Source organism: Lissotriton helveticus, chromosome 5_1, assembly GCF_964261635.1.
Source record: "Lissotriton helveticus chromosome 5_1, aLisHel1.1, whole genome shotgun sequence".
NCBI lineage: Eukaryota > Metazoa > Chordata > Amphibia > Caudata > Salamandridae > Lissotriton > Lissotriton helveticus.
The window spans coordinates 2,040,055,758-2,040,075,515 of NC_136065.1; the positions used below are offsets into that span (position 1 = coordinate 2,040,055,758).

Genomic DNA, 19,758 nt, shown 5'->3' on the forward strand with positions numbered 1-19,758 from the left:
TCAAAACATATCATAACAAATGTAGCAGGAAAGTTTGATGATGCTTGATGTCTTTAATGTAGGTGGAATAAAATGCTTCTGTGCTATTGATATAGACTGTGACTGCTGCTAAACAGTCCAGTGCAATTCCATACCAGAGTCTGCCAGATAGTGTTAAAATGAGTGAATGTCATCAAGCAAGCAAGTGAGTACCCTTGAGACGATCCCAATGACAAAAAAAACCTCAGCAAATATCTCTTGACTCTTGATCCAGTGACGGCAAGGAGGAGGCAGGACAGCTGCGATGTCCAACAGGGCAGGTAAGTGCCTTTTACTAACTTTTCATTATTTGGAGAGGGTGGAGGGGCCGGCTAACTACACTGCACCAGGGAGTCATAGTTTTGCCTGAACGCCGCGTTCGCAATGGAACGCGGAGTAGGCAAAACAACTTAAACTCTTCTTCCTGAAGAGTCTATCTGCTGTGCACGGCACCAGACTACACATTTATCCCAATGACCGCCGCCCCTTTTTAATCGAGGGACATCTGGCTGCCAAAATGAAATCAACCACCTCTCGAGGAAGATTTAAGGTGTTCAGCTGTTGCTGCTCACCTCTAAGCATGAAGGTGGGTATTGGGAAGACCTGGGTGCAAAACTCTGACCTGCTGCTGCAACAGCAGATCCTCTTGGGGTTAGGCACCCTGATCAGAGGACAGGTGCCAAAGACCAGGATTTCTGGATACCAAACTATCCATGGACATTCCAGAGCCAATAGAATGACTTGGGCCTAGTTGATCCTGAGCTCTTTCAGACCTCAGGGCAGGAGTGGTATTGGCTGGAAGGCAAAAAGGCGTCTCGAGTTTCACTCAAGGGGAAACGCATCTCTGACGCAGGTGAAACGCAACTCCAACGTGCAGAAGTTCTAACATTGTCAGTTCCCAGAGGTGGCAAGCAGATCGAGCCACGGTTCTCCCGTTTCACGGCAGAGGCCTTGCGCCATCTTCGAATGTAACTGTCACTCATGATTTGTTAGACGCCGACAACTGAGTTTGTCTGCCATGGCATTCAACTGTCCTGCTACTCCTTGGCGGTCCAGTCATTTCTAGAGGTGCTGGGCCTCCTGGCATAGGGTCCTTGACCCCCACCCCGCCCTGCTTGTTGCTTTACAACATGCAGTGGTTTTGTACCGGCCTCCCTTTGATGGTCGGAAGCAAGGCTTTTAATGGGATGCCGATGGCCTTCAGCTCTAGAAGCCACATCTCTGCACACCTGAAAGATCTGCACTGGCTCCCCGTCAACAAAACGATCACGTTCAGACTCCTCACCCACGCTCATAAGGCTGAAGTACCTCAACAGTCGCCTCACATTCTACACACCTAACCGCCAGCTCCGATCCGCCAGCCTCGCCCTCGCCACAACCCCACTGATCCGCAAAGCCACCGTCGGAGGAAGATCATTCTCCTACCTGGCAGCCAAGACATGGAACACCCTCCCCACTCACCTACGGCTGACCGTGGACCATCTCTCCTTCAGGAAACAACTCAAGACCTGGCTGTTCGAGCAGTAGCGACCCCCCCCCCCCCCCCCCCAGTGCCTTGAGACCCTTACGGGTGAGTAGCGCGCTTTACAAATTCTGCTGATTGATTGATTGATTAAAAGTTGACACTTAAAAACTTTTCAAGGTGATTCTGAAAATGTTATCCAATGGGAGGAAATTCAGGTTACAGGTAAAGTACGATCGTGTTACTTTTGTATCCCAGCACTAGTCTTCTAGGGCCAGCACTGGGGGCTTAACTCAAAACAGGTAGGTAATTGCGTTTCAGTATTTCGTACGATTTTTAAAGAATGTTTGCAGTTTTCAAAAGAAGACACTTGGAAGAAATTTCATAGAAAAGCAGACAATGGATTCCTATGGAGAAAATACAGGTTACTAGTAAACCCGCTAGGGATTACTTTTGCGGTTCAGTACTGGGCTGAAAGGTACAGTACTGGCTTCTCCCCTGATCACAGGTGAGTACTTTCGAATTTGGACTTTGGCTGATTTTATAGGAATATTTTCAGTTTTCAAAACTTCACACTTAAAAATTTTCAAGTCAAAATGGGTCAATGTTATCCAATGGCAGGTAAGTAAATTACCGGCTTCCAGGTGAGTACTTGGTTGGTGAAGTTAGGGTTCTTGGCATAGACTCAGGGGTCCCCCAGGGTCAGGTAGGTACAGTTAGTACACCCTCAGCGGCTCAGGGGCGGCCGGGTGCAGAGATAGTTAGGCCCAATGTTAGTCAATGAGAGGCACGGGGCCTTCGGTTGGTGGCGGCTGGCTAGCAGGCCACGCGGCTGTGGGAGCTGGGCTCCTGGTCACTAGCTCAGGGCAAGGGGGGATGTAGATTAGGACAGAGAGGTCACAGCCAGCGGCACTCGGGCGGCTGGGCCATCGGGGGCTCAATGTTATCCAATGAGGATCTTGACAAAGGAACAAAGGTTTTCAGGCTCGGGGACGGTGACTCTCCAGGGGCGATCAGCACTTCGAGAGGTAAGTTGGGATCTTGGAGCACAGGTAGGTACCCTAAAGGGAGGCACAGGGGGCCGCGGGGCGCCGGGTGCAGGGGTGTCTTAAGGGGTCGGAGAAGCTTACCCTCGGCTGGTCGCGGTTGGGGTGGCCCCTGGTTCTGCGTCTGCAAGCGTCGGCTGGTTCGTCGAGGAGGATCTTTGGGCACTGGACTTCGGGTCCCGGTTGCCGGGGGGGGACTTCCTCGTGGTCTTGGTTCGGGTTGGCCCGGCCCGGGCTCGGTTGGTGCAGAGTGGGCTGGTCCGGAGCTTCCTGGTGGGCATCACGTGGGTTGTTGCAGCAGAGCCTCTGCTGATGGGAGACCCAATCTTCGAGAGGGTCAAGGCAGGCAGGTCCTCTAGGTGTCCCAAGGTTGCTGTCCGTGGTGGTCGCCGGGATTAGGCAGGAGCAGGTTCCAGAATCAACAGGCCGGTAGGGCGGGGGCCAAGTCAGTTGTTGTCCTGTTGTTAGCAGCTGCGCGGCGGGTCTTCTTCTTCTTGATCTTCTTTCTTCTTGTTGATATCGGGATCTAAGGAAGAAAGGTTCAGGGAGCCCCTAAATACTAAATTTAGGGGTGTTACAGGTAGGGCAAGGGCAGGGACCAATGGGTCGCTGTCCTGGGGTGAGTACACCCCCTAGCCTGCTCCTCTCCTGTGGTAGGGGGGCAGGAGCCTAGCTGGGATTGGGCAGGACTCCCCATCTACAAGATGGCTGGGGTCCGGGGTCGTGCTTCACCTCGCCTCCTCCACCTGAGGGTGGAGTTGGCACAGGTTGGCACACCCCCCTTCCTGATGTAGTTTTTCCTGCCAGTCTTCCCGCCAGAGTGGGGGTAGGCCTGGTGGGGAGCTGGTTACTGGGTACAGCAAAGGGTCTGGAGAAGCTCTCAGATGCGGTATGCCTTTGAAGCTTCTCCCTGTCCATCCTGTGGGACGAGACATAGCACCTCGCCCAGGATGTGCTTTGTTGCAGACCCAGGACAGCGGGGGGCTCTCCACCCGGGGGTCCAGCAACATGTCTGCTTGCTGTGTGGCAGCCTCTGCAGCCACTCAGCCCAGACGTGGATTGTCGGTTAAGATTTTTGGAGGGCATCTCTAAGATGCCTTCTCGTGCATTTTACATTAAATCCCACACTGGCATCAGTGCGGGTTTGATGTGCTGAGAAGTTTGGTACCAAACTTGTCAGTCTTCAGTGAAGCCATTATGGTGCTGTGGAGTTCGTAAATGACAACCTCCCAGCACCACATACTCTTAAATGGCAACACTGCACTTACAGTGCCCAGGAATGGCCCTGGGTACTGTAGGGGCACAGGGCTCATGCACATGGGCCCTCACCTCTGGCATAGGGCACCCAGCTAGAGGGGTGACTGAAGAATGCCAGGGCAGTGGGTTCTGTGGGCATGGCACACAGGGATGAGTGCCATGTCGACTCTTGCTTTAGTTCTGTACTTAGGCACTCAGTCTGCAAAGGCAGTGTGTGGGTGCCAGGGAACAGGGTCCCTGAAGGTGGCACAATAAGTGCTGCAGCCCTCAGAGGTCTTCTCTGGTCACCATGCCCTGGGTACCGAGGGTACCATTTACTAGGGGCTGACAGGTGGCCAGAGATGCCAATTGGGTGTTTTGTTTCAGCATAGATTTTCTTTGTAGGGAAGGAACACAGGCCCTGGGTACCTGGTTGGCAGGGACCCAGGGCACACTCAGTCAAAGTACATCAGCAGTTCAGAAAAAAGTGGGGGCATACCAAGGCAAGAAAGATGGCTCTTTCTCACACCCAGTAACTGCCAATGCAGAGCTTTTGCATTCTCCTCTGAAATCTGAGCATAGTTGGAGAGGTCCCCTTGATGGTGGGCCCAGTGAAACTTCAGATCTGGCAGGAATAAGCGGATACACGGGGTGACTGTGCTCCACTAAGGGCATACTTCAGGGGTCTGGCAGGTGGGGCTGCAGGAGGCGTAGTAAAATGGGCAGCCCTTTGACCTTGACTGCATGGCCAGTGGGCACCATAGCCTCGACCATGAAACTGATGGGCACTTTGTGGAGGATGGATTGGCTGGTGGTAGGTGGCACCACTACCAAAGCTGCAAAAGGAGTGGTAGGGCTGATGGGGCTGGCGAGGTAGGCAGATAAACACAGGAAGTGTGCCGTGGCCCTGCTCTCCTTGAACCACTCAAGTACAGACTCTTCCTTGTCCACAAAAAGGTGACCCACTTCGAATGGCATGTCCATGAGGGACGACTGGACAACACCTGAAAAACAGGTGGACCGCAGCCAAGCATGGCGGCAAATGATGACACTGGTGCCAATGGCCCACCCAATTAAGTCTGTGGTGTCCAAGCCACAAAATTGTGAACTTGACCGCATCACAACCGTCCTGTATAGCTGAGCGAGTACAGGTTTGAGATCTTCAGGAACACCTGGAAGTACTTGATCCATTGAATTCCAAAGGGCATGGGAATAGCACCCCAGCAGGCAGCTGGTATTCACAGGTCTTAGTGCTAAGCCTGCAACAAGAAGACCCTTTTTCCTAATGTTTCCACCCATTTTGATTCCTCATCAAGTAGGAGTAGTTGGGAATGTGTTGGGGTAGTTTTGCTAGTAGACACCTGCAACACCAAGCTTTAGGAGAGGGGTGCTGGGATAAAAATGCCTGGCTGCCCGAGGCATGGCGGTGGCACCATGCATTCTGGTGATTGACCAGGGGGTCAGAGCAAGGTTCGGCCATGCCCCCAAAAAAGTGCCTGTATGGTCCATGTTAAAATGTAAGAGGGTCTCAGAGGAGATTTGCCCTAGCTGGAAGCCCTCCGAAAGGACATTGACCTCCTTTTTGGCATAGTGGACGATCCCAAAAACGAGTTGCGGGATAGCCTCCAAAGTTGAACGACTTCAAGAGCATGATCAAGATGTTTGGTGTGTTTTGTTTTTTACTTAACCGATGACTTTGACCAAGACAAAGACTCACCCTGTAACTACTCCTGCGACTTCTGTATCTGAAACAGAGTTGTAACTTGACCCCAGTCCCCACAGGTGAATATGTGACGTTACAACGTGGTCGTTACACCACGGTACGTTACATCGCAGTTATTATAACGCAAGACGTTACAGCGACTTGCGCTGGAGGGCGATGGACTGAGGAATAGTATGATTTACTATTCCAACTCCAGCCTACGTAGCAGTAGGGAAGGTGTTGGAATAGTAAATCAAACTATTCCTTTGAGTATAGTGCCATCCAGTGCAAGTCGTTGTAACAACTTGTGTTGTAATGACAGCGATGTAAACGTACCGCGGTGTAATGACCATGTTGTAAAGGTCGTTTGCCCCACAGGCAATCCTGATGAGGGTCTGTCACAGACTTTTGTTTGTGACAGTCCCTATCAGGCTTAAAACCTGTCATTCTGGGAGGTGACATTTCCCTTGCACACTGTTTTCCAATCTGAAGAGGTTAAAGGGAGTTTCAATGAGATTAGAAGGAGCCCGGGATCCACATATGGTGGCGTGAAAAGAAAGGAACTGACGTCAGCCCGCAGGAGTGGCACCTCTATAGGCTACACATGTCATTTCCAAAGTGGAACCGCATCAGTGCAGAGTCGCACGGCGCAATCGATCGGTGTGCAGAGGCACTGCCAAAATGTTTATAGATCTAGTCGACACCAGGGGAACATTCAAAAGGTGAGGAATTTGTGCTTTTCAGCTCTCTTCCTGGCTGGCGCACTGATGACAGCCTACAACCAATGCTGGCACACTTGTTCATACCCAGTGTCAAGGCAGAATGCATCACGCATAGAAAGAGGAAGTAATGAGGGAAATAAACATATTTCTTCTCGTTGTTCCTCACTGAGGAAGATGTAGCATTTTGACTGGGACTGCACCAAAATCAATAGGTGGACGCTTGGGAAGGCCCATGCTCCATCCACAGAATGCTTCTCATACACAGTGTAATGCAACACAGCTCATGCGAGCGCATTGTGTTACATTTTCTTTATGTAAGGCGATGCAAATACCAACTAACATTTTGCATTGTGGCTGTATAAAAAAAAAAAAGTGTTAGGAAATTTGGGTCCAGGATCTGACACCCTGTCAGAAGGGTCGCAAAAACCAAGTATTTAAGACTCCTATAACCCACCAACCAAAATGAAGACACAATCCTGATCCCATGAAACAGGCAAAGATGAGGTATTCGGATATCAATGGACTGCAACTTTATACGGCAGCCCAGGCTCCCGCGATAAGTATCTGAGGTGCTGGGAAACCAGTTACTGTCACAGTTTGCAACAGAGTAACAACAAGGATTTAGGCTGAGCAGAAATGTGGCTGAGTGGATAATCCACTGGCCTTGGATGCCAGGCAGATCATTCCCTAATTGCAACTATGTGTAATGTAACATTAGTGTGTAATGTGAAAGTACATACAGCAGAGATGTAAAACCCAACTTGATGCACACAATCTAAAATCATCGCCCATTTAGATAAAGCAAAAGATACAGTGGTACAGTGCGCCGTAGCTCACTAGCAAGATTTGTGACATAAATGTACAAACAGAAGATACATACATTGGGTCTAACCCCAAATTTAAAGAACAACATCTCTGGGTTCATACTGTTTACACATAGTTCTAGAAGAGGATCAACAGGGCTCACCCAACAGGATACCATCCTACAACCTAGTGTGAAAATGAAAACACATATGCTCCCACAGTCGTGGATGGGGTGAACGGAGCAGGGACGATGTAGGCTCATCCCATTTGCAGTCTTGAATAGTTTTTTGCTTATTCTCACTCCTTTATATATTGCAGAGGCCCTTGGTCACATTATGGCCAGCTGGCTGCAAGATCCTCTTGGCTCAAGGCTTGGTCACTTCGTTGAGACAACCACCCTGCAGACTGGTGGGTTTTGATCTTCGGCTTCCTGATCCACTTCTTTCCATACCAAGCTTTCAACTTCCCCTTCCTCCATGGTAGGTTACAACCAGCAGGGCTTCTTTCAGAGTCCAAGGCTTGTTCATCACATGGCGCCCAGTTTCTGGCACATGTCCCTCTCTCCTCCTTCATCATCTTTATCATCTTGTTCTCAAATTCCAGACAAGTTACTGGCCCAAGGAGGGCAGTATTTTCCCTGCTTCAGGGCGAAACCAGGATTCAAGCTACATTTGAAATTTTGAAATTCCAGCCTACAATTGGCAAATTCGCCTTTTCAGAGTTTCTCTTAGGGATTTTGAAAGGACAGGAAGGGGGCAGGCATCAAAGGGGCAGGTTTTGGGTTGCAGGTAGAACCCATCCAGACACACCAAACCAGCATTCTCCGCTGGTAAGCAGCATCCATCACAACACAGAAGGGAAGGGCAACTCAGGTACCGATGGTAGACAGAGGTCTTGACCAGGCAGTACATGTATATACATTCCTCTGGCCACCTAGATGTGTATACCTTTCTAAAACAAGCATTTAGTGACCGCTGCATGTAGGCTGTCATATCTAAACAAATAACAAAGAAAACCTGAGGGTAAACCAACATTATTTGCAACATGCACATACCATCCGTTGGACACACTCACATTGCACATCATTTCTCAGCCACACGACACACCGACAACATGCCACATACACAAAAAGCACGCAGAGCCTGCACTGAGTGAAAGCAAGAACGCAGTTATGGGGTCACTGAAAAAACATCACCAGAAAGGACCAGTAAGCTGTGTCTTTTCAAGAGTACAGATAAAGAGACCCATGGACCTCATTGTTAGTTGAGAAGACGGTAGTAATCCACACATGTTGGATTATCTAAGTGTTCCTTGGCCAACAGCGCCAGGTGCTTTGCTGTTAAACTGGGAGCACCTCCATTGGACCCCAGTGAATGAACAGGACATGGTTTGCACTGCAGGAAAAGAATCGCAGGTCTGCTAAGGAAAAGTCTAACTGGGCCAGGATGGCACTAAGTGACTTGTATCACTTTGTTTTAACTCAAAGAAGAACGCACAGGTTATCTCCTTCATCAAATATCTAATGGATGGGTGTGCAGATTGCGAAACGCCTGAACAATCTTTTAAGCCTCCATGCTCCAAATATAAGGTTGCCAATATTTGGAGAGAACTGGTGGGTCCAGTGGAAGACTCAGATTTTGTGTGGATCCATGCTATCTGAAAACCTTGGCTGTTTTACGAAATAAAATCCTAAACACATAGGGGCAGATTTACAAGCCCCTTACGCTGCCAGTACGTCACTTTTTGTGACCCACTGGCAGCACATTTCTCTGCCCCATATTTACAAGGACAGGAAAAGCCACCGTGCGTGGCCCCTTTACACACAGCACTTTGAGTGAAAGGGGCGTTCCATGGGTGTTGCTGTGAAACAGACACATTTCCAGATTTACGAGAAATCGTAAACCTGGAAATGCGTCAGTTTGCTACGCCACACTAGGGGTGGCGTAGCCAGGCGCTACGAGGAGAAATGTTTTAATTTCTCCTCGTTTTTTCCTCTTTCAATGCATGCTGCATTCTACAGCATGCATTGACAGAGGAAAATGCCTGTAGTGATTGTTTTTGTTGAGGAAGGTGCCCCTTTCTTCACAAAAACAATCTCCCCATGGCGCAGGCATCCTTGCACCATGGTGCAAGGGTGCCTGCGCCGGCGCATGGCAGATGTTTGTGCGCCAGCGCAGGAAAGTGACATCATTGTAGATATGTTGCATTCCTGTGCTCTGAAAGTGCTGCAGCGTGGCACAACCAAAGGGCTTGCGATGCAGTGCTGCAGTACTTTCTTGTAGATCTGCCTCATGGTACCTTGCAGACGTTTGTTCTCTATGTACATCCTCCAGTAGAAATTTCGATATGGGATCCAATGCCACAAGTAAACCGCATAAAATGTATCCTTTATTGTACATTACATATGTAAGAATAGGACACAACTTGCCCCTTATTTCACTTGGTGCTATGCTTTCACACAAAGCCAGGTAATGCAGTTTTAGAAGATTTGGCCTTGTGTGAAACAGTGTTTCTGTAGTAGGGGATCTCTGTGTATAGTCATAATCTAGTGAATAGTCCCGCCCATGTGCGTGGACCCCGGAGCAATCAAAAATAATCTCTTACAGTGTCAAAAATGCATATGACACTTAAGAGAGAATTTAAAGACAGATAATGCAGCCAAAAAGGCTACACTGTCCAGTACTTCAACTAGAAATTCCACCATAAAATCCACAAAACAGCAAAGCCTGTACAGATTTCCCTTGCTTAACAGCAAAATCCCTCAGGAATGATAGAGAGAAGAACCTGGACAGACAAGCCCCATAGGCTGCCATTATGTGGCTTAAATAGGATACTGTGCCTTTAAGGAACCTTCCAGAACCTTCTCCCAGTATCCCAGAATGCATAGCAGGTCCAACTTAGCCTCAGTTCTTTTTTCCGGCTCCTGCAAGCAGGACCCTGGAGCATTGAGCTCTCCCTTTTCAAGGGTTTTGTTGGTGTTTTACACTAAATTCGATTTTTGGTGCTTTTAAAGTACTTTGGTGACTTTCTTCTTGAGTTTCTGCACTCTTTTTTGTCCATAATGCCTGCATTATTCGACAAATGCCCGGAGTGCTCAAGGAAGAAGGCCTAGTCAGACCCCCATGAGGTCTGTATTCTCTGCCTTCCCTGTCGAAGCCGGTGTCGATCTCCTCGTCGTCGGTGTCGGCGGCGAGTGGTCGACATCGGAGGGCCCGGCGTCGGCGCTCGCCGTCGAGACGACACCGCCGTTCGCCGTCGAGGACATCGTCGTCGAGGGGATCCTCGTCGTCGAGGCCGCCGTCGAGACGGAAGAAGTCTCCGGCGCCGAGGAGGTCGACGTCGAAGCATTCGAAAAGACCGACGTCGAGACGCTCGAGGAGATCGACGTCGAGACGGTCCGAGAGGTCGACGTCGAGACGATCCAAGAGGTCGACGTCGAGACAATCCAAGAGGTCGACGTCGAGACAGGCGAAGAGGTCGAGGTCGCCGTCGAGGCACCATCGCCCGTCGTCGAGGTTTCGTGGTTCGTCCATCTGGTCGGGGTCGACGTCGAGACGCAGACGCGGTTCGACGTCGAGAAGTGAGAAACGGTCGACGCCGAAGGGCCGCTCGACGTCGAAGGACCATCGGTCGTCGTCTGGGCACCGATCTTCGGCGTCTGGAGGTCCTAAGGACAGGCCCAGGACTGTGGGGGGCTCCCCACGGTCCGGACGGGATGGTGGCTCGCCGGGAACGGCGCATTCCGGGGTGGATACTCCGAAGAAGCCCTCTGCACCTCCTTCGCGGCCTACTTTGCCGAAGGGTCCGCCTCCGAAGGCCCCGACCCCACCTCCGATGCCGGCTCCGCAGACCCCGCGTCCGGTTACTCCTCCACCCCCGGTCCCGCCGAGGGCGGTGTCGATGCCCAAGTTTCCGACGCCACCGAAGAAGACTCCTAAGAAGCCTAGGACTCCTGACCCTGGGAGGCCGAAGGAACGTCCGAGACCCAAGAGGTCGAGGTCTCGCTCGGGGAGACGGGACAGATCGAGGAGTGGACGTGGATCTTCATCGAGATCCAGGCATCACCATAAGAGACGTCGGTCCAGGTCACGTTCTGCCTCTGGGACCCGTTCCTACTCGCCCACGTTGTCTGATTCACCGGAGACTAGGGTGTCTCCTATAGACGATATTGGCACGTTTCAGGAGGTTCTCCTGCGTGGAGCGGCGAAGTTGGGAATCAAGGTTGAAGCGCCTACAACTTCTACTTCTGTGATTTTTGAGACATTACACAAAAGGCACTTGTCTCGCCCCCTGTTACCTCTGGTGCCAGGGCTCCTTGAGCCAGCTGAACAGCTATTCCTGACGCCGGCAGTGGTGAAGTCTGCGCCTTCCAGGATCCTAAAAAAGTACAGGGCTCCGGACTCGGACCCAGCCTTCTTGAGGAAGGACCCGGTACCGGATTCGGTGATCGTGACGGCTGCCCGAAAGCTTCATGCCACCTCCCCTGCGTCCAGGGTGCCTCCGGACAAGGAGAGCCGCTGGATCGACTCTGCTGGTCGTAAAGCGTGTGGTACGTCCGCCTCTTCAATGAAGGCCGCCAGTGACTCGGCGTTGCTGGGGCGTTACGACCGGGCACTGTGGGACTCGATGGAGCAGTTTGCGGACCTTGTCCCTCGAGACCGCAAGGAGGACTTCATGGAGATCGTCCAGGAGGGGATGCTGGTCTCTAACCAGGCCATCGGCGCCGCAGCGGACATCTCCTTGCTGTCAGCGCACGGATACTGCCACGGGATTCACCAGAGACGCCATGCTTGGCTCAGGTTGACGTCACTGAAACCGGAAGCACAGCAACGCGTGGCGAATCTCCCGTTTTCCAGAGATACCCTCTTCGGAAAACACGCTGATGACGAGATGGCCAGGATGAAGACCGAGGCGGAGACCCTGACGGCGGTGGGCTTGGAGAAGCCCAAGGAGAAGAAACCCTACCGACAGTTCCAACGTCGGTTTGGGTCGCAGGGTCGTGGAAGGGGACAGTCTGCTGGACAACATCAACAGCAGCAACAGCAGCAGCAGTACAGGCGGCCCTTCCAGAAACGCCAAGGGGGTAGAGGTAGACAACAGTCCTCTACCGCGACCAAGGGCCCGGCCGGGTCTCGACCCTGAGCGGTTACTTCCCCCTCGTCCGTTACCCGCTCCGGTGGGGGGAAGCGTTCAATTTTTTCTGGCAGAGTGGAGAAAAATTACTCAGGACAAGTGGGTGCTGAATATTGTTTGCAATGGATACAGTCTGCGTTTCACCAGCCCTCCTCCATCGATTCCTCCCGTCAGCTCGCAGTATCAACTGCGCGAGCTTCAGGCGGAGGCGGACATTCTGCTAAGGAAAAGGGCGATCGAAGACGTACCTCTGTCTCAAAGAGGAAGAGGTCTTTACTCTCGGTTCTTTCTTGTCCGCAAGAAGGACAAAAACGAGTTCAGGCCCATTCTGGATTTGCGACAGGCAAACAAGTGGATTCGCAGAGAAAAGTTTTGCATGCTGTCGTTGCATCAGATCTACCCTCAGCTGCAACGAGGAGATTGGATGTGTGCCATAGATCTACAGGACGCATACTTCCACGTGCCCATTGCATACAAACACAGGAAGTTTCTGCGCTTTCAAGTCGGCACCAATCACTATCAGTACACGGTGCTACCCTTCGGGCTGAAGTCTGCACCCAGGACATTCTCGAAATGTATGGCAGTGGTAGCAGCACACCTGCGGAAGAACAAGGTGTTTGTCTACCCGTACCTGGACGATTGGTTGATCAAGGCCTCCTCCTTCTCGGAAGCTCAAGCACACTTCCAGAAGACGTGCGTTCTCTTGAACAAGCTGGGGTTGCACATCAACATGTCCAAGTCGGTCCCGATTCCGGTCCAGTGCATCCAGTACTTGGGAGCCTCCATCAATACGCTGTCAGCAAGCGTGTCTCCTTCGGAAGAGCGACGTTTATCACTCGTTCGGAAGGCTCAGGCTCTCATGAACACTCCGTCTACGACTGTGAGGACGGTGTCTTCTCTACTGGGATTGATGGCCTCTTGCATCTTCCTCACTCCTCACGCACGGCTACAGATGAGACCTCTGCAGGAGTGCTTGGAGGATCAGTGGGACCAGAGGAGAGGTTCTTGGGACGACAAGATACGACTGTCTCTACATGCTCTTCAGTCTCTGAAGTGGTGGTGCTCGAAGGAGAATCTCCTCAGAGGGGTTCCCTTCCACAAGGACATTCCCACACAGACCATCGTGACGGATGCGTCTCTCCAAGGCTGGGGAGCGCACTCCGAAGACCTACAAATTCAAGGGACGTGGTCCCCGACGGAGTCCACGTACCACATCAATTTCCTGGAACTGAGAGCTGTTCACTTGGCACTGAAGGCCTTTCATCCGTCCTTTCAGACCAACTCTCTGCTTGTTCAGACGGACAACACGACAACGATGTATTACCTCAACAAGCAGGGGGGTTCGAGATCGCGCACTCTGTCGCAGGAAGCGCAGGCGATCTGGCACTGGCTTCTGGCTCGAGGACTGTCGATAACGGCCACCCATCTGCCAGGTGTGCAGAATGTTCAGGCAGACGAACTGAGCAGACTCATTCAGGAAAACCACGAATGGGTCATAAACGACGAAGTACTGGGAGAAGTCTTCGCAAGGTGGGGAACTCCAGACGTAGATCTGTTCGCCACCGCCGAAAACAGCAAATGCCGAGGCTTCGCCTCCAGGTACTACCAGCCGGGGACGCTGGGGAACGCGTTATGGATCAACTGGTCGAACAGCTTTCTGTACGCTTTTCCACCAATTCCCCTGATTCCGGCGGTTCTCATCAAGCTGTCCCAATCCAGGGCGAGAATGATTCTGATTGCCCCGGAATGGCCCAGACAGTGGTGGTTCACGGACCTGCTTCACCGATCTCTCCTTCCTCACATGAAGCTGCCGTGCAGGCCGGACCTTCTCACGAAGTTCGGGGGGCGGATGGTGCACCCCAACCTCTCGTCTTTGAGTTTGGCGGCATGGCTCCTGAAATAGTGCAATATGGCCATCTGAATCTCCCAGAGGATTGTATGGACATACTGCAGGAGGCTAAGCGACCTTCCACTAGGACTTCTTATGCTTACAAGTGGAAGAGGTTTTGCATCTGGTGTAGGTCTAAGAACTATGACCCTACGACATGCAAGGAAGATGTCATCCTTCCATATCTGCTACATCTGGCGCAGTCGGGCCTTAATGTCCATTCCATTAAGGTTCATCTGGCTGCTTTGACTGCCTACAGGAAAGGCCCTTCACAGACTTCCTTTTTCCAGATCCCTGTGATCAAAGATTTTTTGGAAGGCTTGAAGAAAGTGTTCCCTCCTGTCAGGCTTCCTTCGCCTTCATGGGACCTGAATGTGGTGCTGTCCAGATTGATGAAGGAGCCTTTTGAACCCATTCATAAGGCTTCATTGCAGCACCTGTCCTGGAAGGCGGCGTTCCAGGTGGCCATTACATCGGCCCGCAGGGTGAGTGAGATTCAGGCATTGTGTTGCCAAGAACCTTATACTGTGTTTCATAATTCTAAGGTTGTTATGCGTACTCACCCTAAGTTTCTTCCCAAGGTTGTTTCTGATTTTCATATCAACCAGACTATCACTTTGCCTACGTTCTTTCAGAATCCTTCATCTCCAGCGGAAAGGTCTTTACATTCCCTGGATGTGCGGAGGGTGCTGAAGTTTTATCTTGATAAGACTAAAGATATTCGTAGGTCAGACCAATTGTTCATCAATTATGGCTCAGTCAGGACAGGTCTTGCTACCTCTAAACAGTCCATCTCGAGGTGGATTGTGTCCTGCATACAGTTGTGTTACTGCAAAGCTAATAAGACCATAGGGGGCAAGCCTAAGGCTCATTCCACCAGGGGCAAAGCTGCTACGACAGCTATGCTCCGTAATGTTCCCATTGCAGAGATCTGCAAGGCGGCCACTTGGAAGTCGGTCCATACCTTTGCTAAGCATTACTGCCTGGACACTGATGCCAGGGCAGACGCTCAGGTTGGGCAGGCTTCGCTGCGGAATCTGTTCGCACAGTAGTGGCGTTATTTTATTCTCCACCGCCGCTTGGTGTGGGGATGGGCTTGCCATTCTATTCACTAGATTATGACTATACACAGAGATCCCCTACTACAGAAGGAGTAGTTTCTGTCCTGTAACTCCAGTTCTGTAGTAGGGGTATCTCTGTTATAGTCATAAGCGCCCTCCCGCCTCCCCGGTGGAGAGTTATTCATGTTCATAATGCTACAGGTCTGGCGTTTTTTACGCCTTCAAAAAGAACTGAGGCTAAGTTGGACCTGCTATGCATTCTGGGATACTGGGAGAAGGTTCTGGAAGGTTCCTTAAAGGCACAGTATCCTATTTAAGCCACATAATGGCAGCCTATGGGGCTTGTCTGTCCAGGTTCTTCTCTCTATCATTCCTGAGGGATTTTGCTGTTAAGCAAGGGAAATCTGTACAGGCTTTGCTGTTTTGTGGATTTTATGGTGGAATTTTTAGTTGAAGTACTGGACAGTGTAGCCTTTTTGGCTGCATTATCTGTCTTTAAATTCTCTCTTAAGTGTCTATGCATTTCTGCATTTTTTGACACTGTAAGAGATTATTTTTGATTGCTCCGGGGTCCACGCACATGGGCGGGACTATTCACTAGATTATGACTATAACAGAGATACCCCTACTACAGAACTGGAGTTACAGGACAGAAACTACTCCTTATGCCCCATTTTCATACATAATAGGACATTTGCAGCTCTGCAATATACAGAAATGTCTGTGCTTGAGTTTTGTCCCATCACATCAGGCGCCCTCCTTTGGTGTCCTATTCGAAGCGCCACGCTTTGCGTGGCTGTCCAGGCCAAGAAAAAAGCACTCTGGAATTCAGGGTGGATGGTCTTAGGGACTTTGACCAATGGTCCAAAATCTGACAGCTCGCCAGTTGAAGGTTTCTATTGGTCATGTGGGAGGAGGCTCTGCCATCAGAAACACACACATTCCACAGACTGTAACTAGAACAAGTGAACAGTGAATATCTGGAAAAGACACCTGCTATGTTTTGGCAGATGTGCCCCATTAGCCAAACTTTAAATAAAGCCCTAAGGTCCACATGCATCATAGCAAAAACCAGGCAGATTCTCAGAATCTGCCCCTTTGCGACCGGTATTTTTGCATTTGGGATGCATCATCCCAAATGCAACAAGCATTGAAAATGCAATAGGTCTCGCAATAACGCGAGTCTGAACTATTAGCATTGTAAATGATTATGCCCTTTATTTTTGCGTTCTGGTTTTTGGAACATAAATAAAAGGCTTTGCCATTTACAAGGCCTATAGCTTAAATTTGCGTTAAAACGAGACGTATTGCATTGCAATGGTGGTGGTGCTGCTGAGTTTTCTCTGAATCTGCACCCACCACCCACAATCTGCACCCACAATGTGTGAGTGGCGTTGCGTGTGTGAGTGGCGTTGCGTGTGTGAGTGGCGTTGCGTGTGTGAGTGGCGTTGCGTGTGTGAGTGGCGTTGCCTGTGTGAGTGGCGTTGCCTGTGTGAGGTGAGTGGCGTTGCCTGTGTGAGTGGCGTTGCCTGTGTGAGTGGCGTTGTGTGTGTGAGTGGTGTTGCGTGTGTCAGTGGCGTTGCGTGTGCGAGTGGCGTTGCGTGTGTGAGTGGCGTTGCGTGTGTGAGTGGCGTTGCGTGTGTGAGTGGCGTTGCGTGTGCGAGCGGCGTTGCGCGTGCGAGCGGCATTGCGCGTGTGAGTGGCGTTGCGCGTGTGAGTGGCGTTGCGTGTGTGAGTGGCGTTGCACGTGTGAGTGGCGTTGCGCGTGTCAGTGGCGTTGCGCGTGTGAGTGGCGTTGCGCGTGTGAGTGGCGTTGCGCGTGTGAGTGGCGTTGCGCGTGTGAGTGGCGTTGCGCGTGTGAGTGGCGTTGCGCGTGTGAGTGGCGTTGCGCGTGTGAGTGGCGTTTCGCGTGTGAGTGGAGGTGCACGTGTGAGTGGCATTGCATGTGAGTGGCGTTGCACGTGAGTGGCATTGCGCGTGTCAGTGGCGTTGCGCGTGTGAGTGGCGTTGCACGTGTGAGTGGAGTTGCACGTGTGAGTGGCGTTGCGTGTGAGTGGCGTTGCGCGTGTCAGTGGCGTTGCGCGTGTGAGTGGCGTTGCACGTGTGAGTGGCGTTGCGTGTGTGAGTCGCGTTGCACGTGTGAGTGGCGTTGCGTGTGTGAGTGGCGTTGTGTGTGTGAGTGGCGTTGCGTGTGTGAGTGGCGTTGCGCGTGTGAGTGGCGTTGCGCGTGTGAGTGGCGTTGCGTGTGTGAGTGGCGTTGCGCGTGTGAGTGGCGTTGCGCGTGTGAGTGGTGTTGCGCGTGTGAGTGGCGTTGCGTGTGTGAGTGGCGTTGCGCGTGTGAGTGGCATTGCGTGTGTGCGTGGCGTTGCGTGTGTGAGTGGCGTTGCGTGCGTGAGTGGCGTTGCGTGCGTGAGTGGCGTTGCGTGTGTGAGTGGCGTTGCGTGTGTGAGTGGCATTGCACGTGTGAGTGGCGTTGCGCGTGTGAGTGGCATTGCACGTGTGAGTGGCGTTGCGCGTGTGAGTGGCGTTGCGCGTGTGAGTCGCGTTGGGTGTGTGAGAGGCGTTGCGTGTGTGAGTGGCGTTGCACGTGTGAGTGGCGTTGCGCGTGTGAGTGGTGTTGCGCGTGTGAGTGGCGTTGCGTGTGTGAGTGGCGTTGCGTGTGTGAGTGGCGTTGCGTGTGTGAGTGGCGTTGCGTGTGTGAGTGGCGTTGCATGGGTGAGTGGCGTTGCGTGGGTGAGTGGCGTTGCGTGAGTGAGTGGCGTTGCGTGGGTGAGTGGCGTTGCGTGGGTGAGTGGTGTTGCATGGGTGAGTGGTGTTGCGTGGGTGAGTGGTGTTGCGTGGGTGAGTGGCGTTGCATGTGTGAGTGGCGTTGCGTGGATGAGTGGCGTTGCGTGGATGAGTGGCATTGCGTGGATGAGTGGGGTTGCGTGGGTGAGTGGTGTTGCGTGGGTGAGTGGCGTTGCATGTGTGAGTGGCGGTGCGTGGATGAGTGGCGTTGCGTGGATGAGTGGGGTTGCTTAGATGAGTGGTGTTGCGTGGATGAGTGGGGTTGCGTGGATGAGTGGGGTTGCGTGTGTGAGTGGTGTTGCTTGGGTGAGTGGCGTTGCGTGGGTGAGTGTGGTGTTGCGTGGATGATAGTGGGCTTGCGTGGGTGTGAGTGGCGTTGCGTGTCTGTAAGTGTTGCTGTGTGGGTGAAAGTGGTACAGAGCCTTTGATGTGGCCTGGCACAGGAGAAATGCTGCTGCTGCTAATTAAATACAAGAGCGGCCGGGAAGCGGCCAGGAAACACAAGTACGTCGGGCCACATAATTAGGGGAGGAGAAGCCGCACAGCACACGCTGGGAGAAGCCCTTTGATGTGCTGTGCGGCCGCGATGTGCGCTCTGTGCTGGGGGAGGGGGGAGGGCCATTAGCCTGAACTCGCGGCAAGATCAAACGAAGGGTGGGAGGGACATTGAGGAACAGGAACAGATGGCCATGAAAGTGTATGGGCCAAAAGCGCGTGCCTCTACGTGCACTCGAAGAAAACGCCACGAAATAAGCGGTGGTTTGACAATCAGTTCGAGCACTTGAATTCTCGCCATTTCCCATTCCTTCGGAATGGTAAAGGACGAGACCTAAAAATCGCAATTTAAGTAATCTGTGAGTCGCAATTAAGGAATGTTTAGAAATCGCTATTTTTTTAGCGATTTCTACATGCATAGCCTTTTGCTATTCCTTATAAGCAAATCCTTATTTTTTCTCTAATAAGGAATCGCAAATGGCATTGTTGATGCATGTCCAGTAAGTGCTTTAGAAACAATACATTAAAAAAAATATGCACATGAGGTACATTTGTGCACAATTAATTTAATTATTTTGAAACTCAGTTGGTGCCTAAAAATTTGCAATGTATTTGGCCTTTGTAGATCAATGTTAGTCACTCTGTTGTTACAGTATAAAAAAACAGTTCATCACATATACCATAGAACAGCATGCATGGGAGAACTTGAAGGGACTCACCCAACTTTCTCTTGGTGGACGTCGCTGGACGTGTGGCTCCAGCTTGTGGGTGCCACAGATCTCTCCTGGCGGGTCACCCCATGTGGCCTCCACCGTTGCAGACTGGTCTTGTTCAAGTTCTCCAGATTCTCGTGCCCCGTGTAGCGGTAAATCATTTCACCCTCCGCGTCACGCTTGAGCCACACACTGGCACGGACGGTTATGGCTAGGATCCTGGTTAAAACGGCAAGCTCCTGGCTCAGGTTCTCAGCCGTCAGCACCACCACCAGAATGAGGGTGCCACCAGCACCGGCTCCTTTTTCATTCGATAGGCAGTCACCACCGTCCCACCCACACTCAATACTGTAGCAGCCCCTTTCACAGTGGCCATTGTTGAAGTGATCCTTGCAGTACTGGTTATAGAAGGGGCTGTGAAAGAAGCACATTACACTGATGTTATAAGTCAAATCAAGCAAACCTAGGAGAAAGCAGAGTTGAGAACGGATAAGGAGAGACTAGATGGAGAAAAGACTATAAGAGAAAATTTCAGAAGGGGAAAATATAAGAGATAGCTGAAGGCAGTGTGAGCGTATGGCTAGAAACACAGGATGATCTATTTGTAAGTTGTAAGAATGAATCTTGAAATGATTGCCCTCCTAGCCATACTTATCCAATGGTAAAGAGACAAAGTATGGGAAAATATGGA

The 19,758-nt window shown here is 51.4% G+C and overlaps 1 protein-coding gene across 1 annotated transcript in view; it reads right to left on the reverse strand.

Annotated features, from left to right (window-relative positions):
* NOTCH4 (notch receptor 4) overlaps positions 1–19,758 on the reverse strand; it is a 435,421-nt gene that overhangs the window by 93,986 nt on the left and 321,677 nt on the right. Inside the window, exon 26 of the mRNA XM_078645863.1 lies at positions 19,074–19,481. Within this exon, the coding sequence (XP_078501989.1) occupies positions 19,074–19,481 (408 nt within the window). The remainder of the gene's footprint in view (positions 1–19,073; positions 19,482–19,758) is intronic.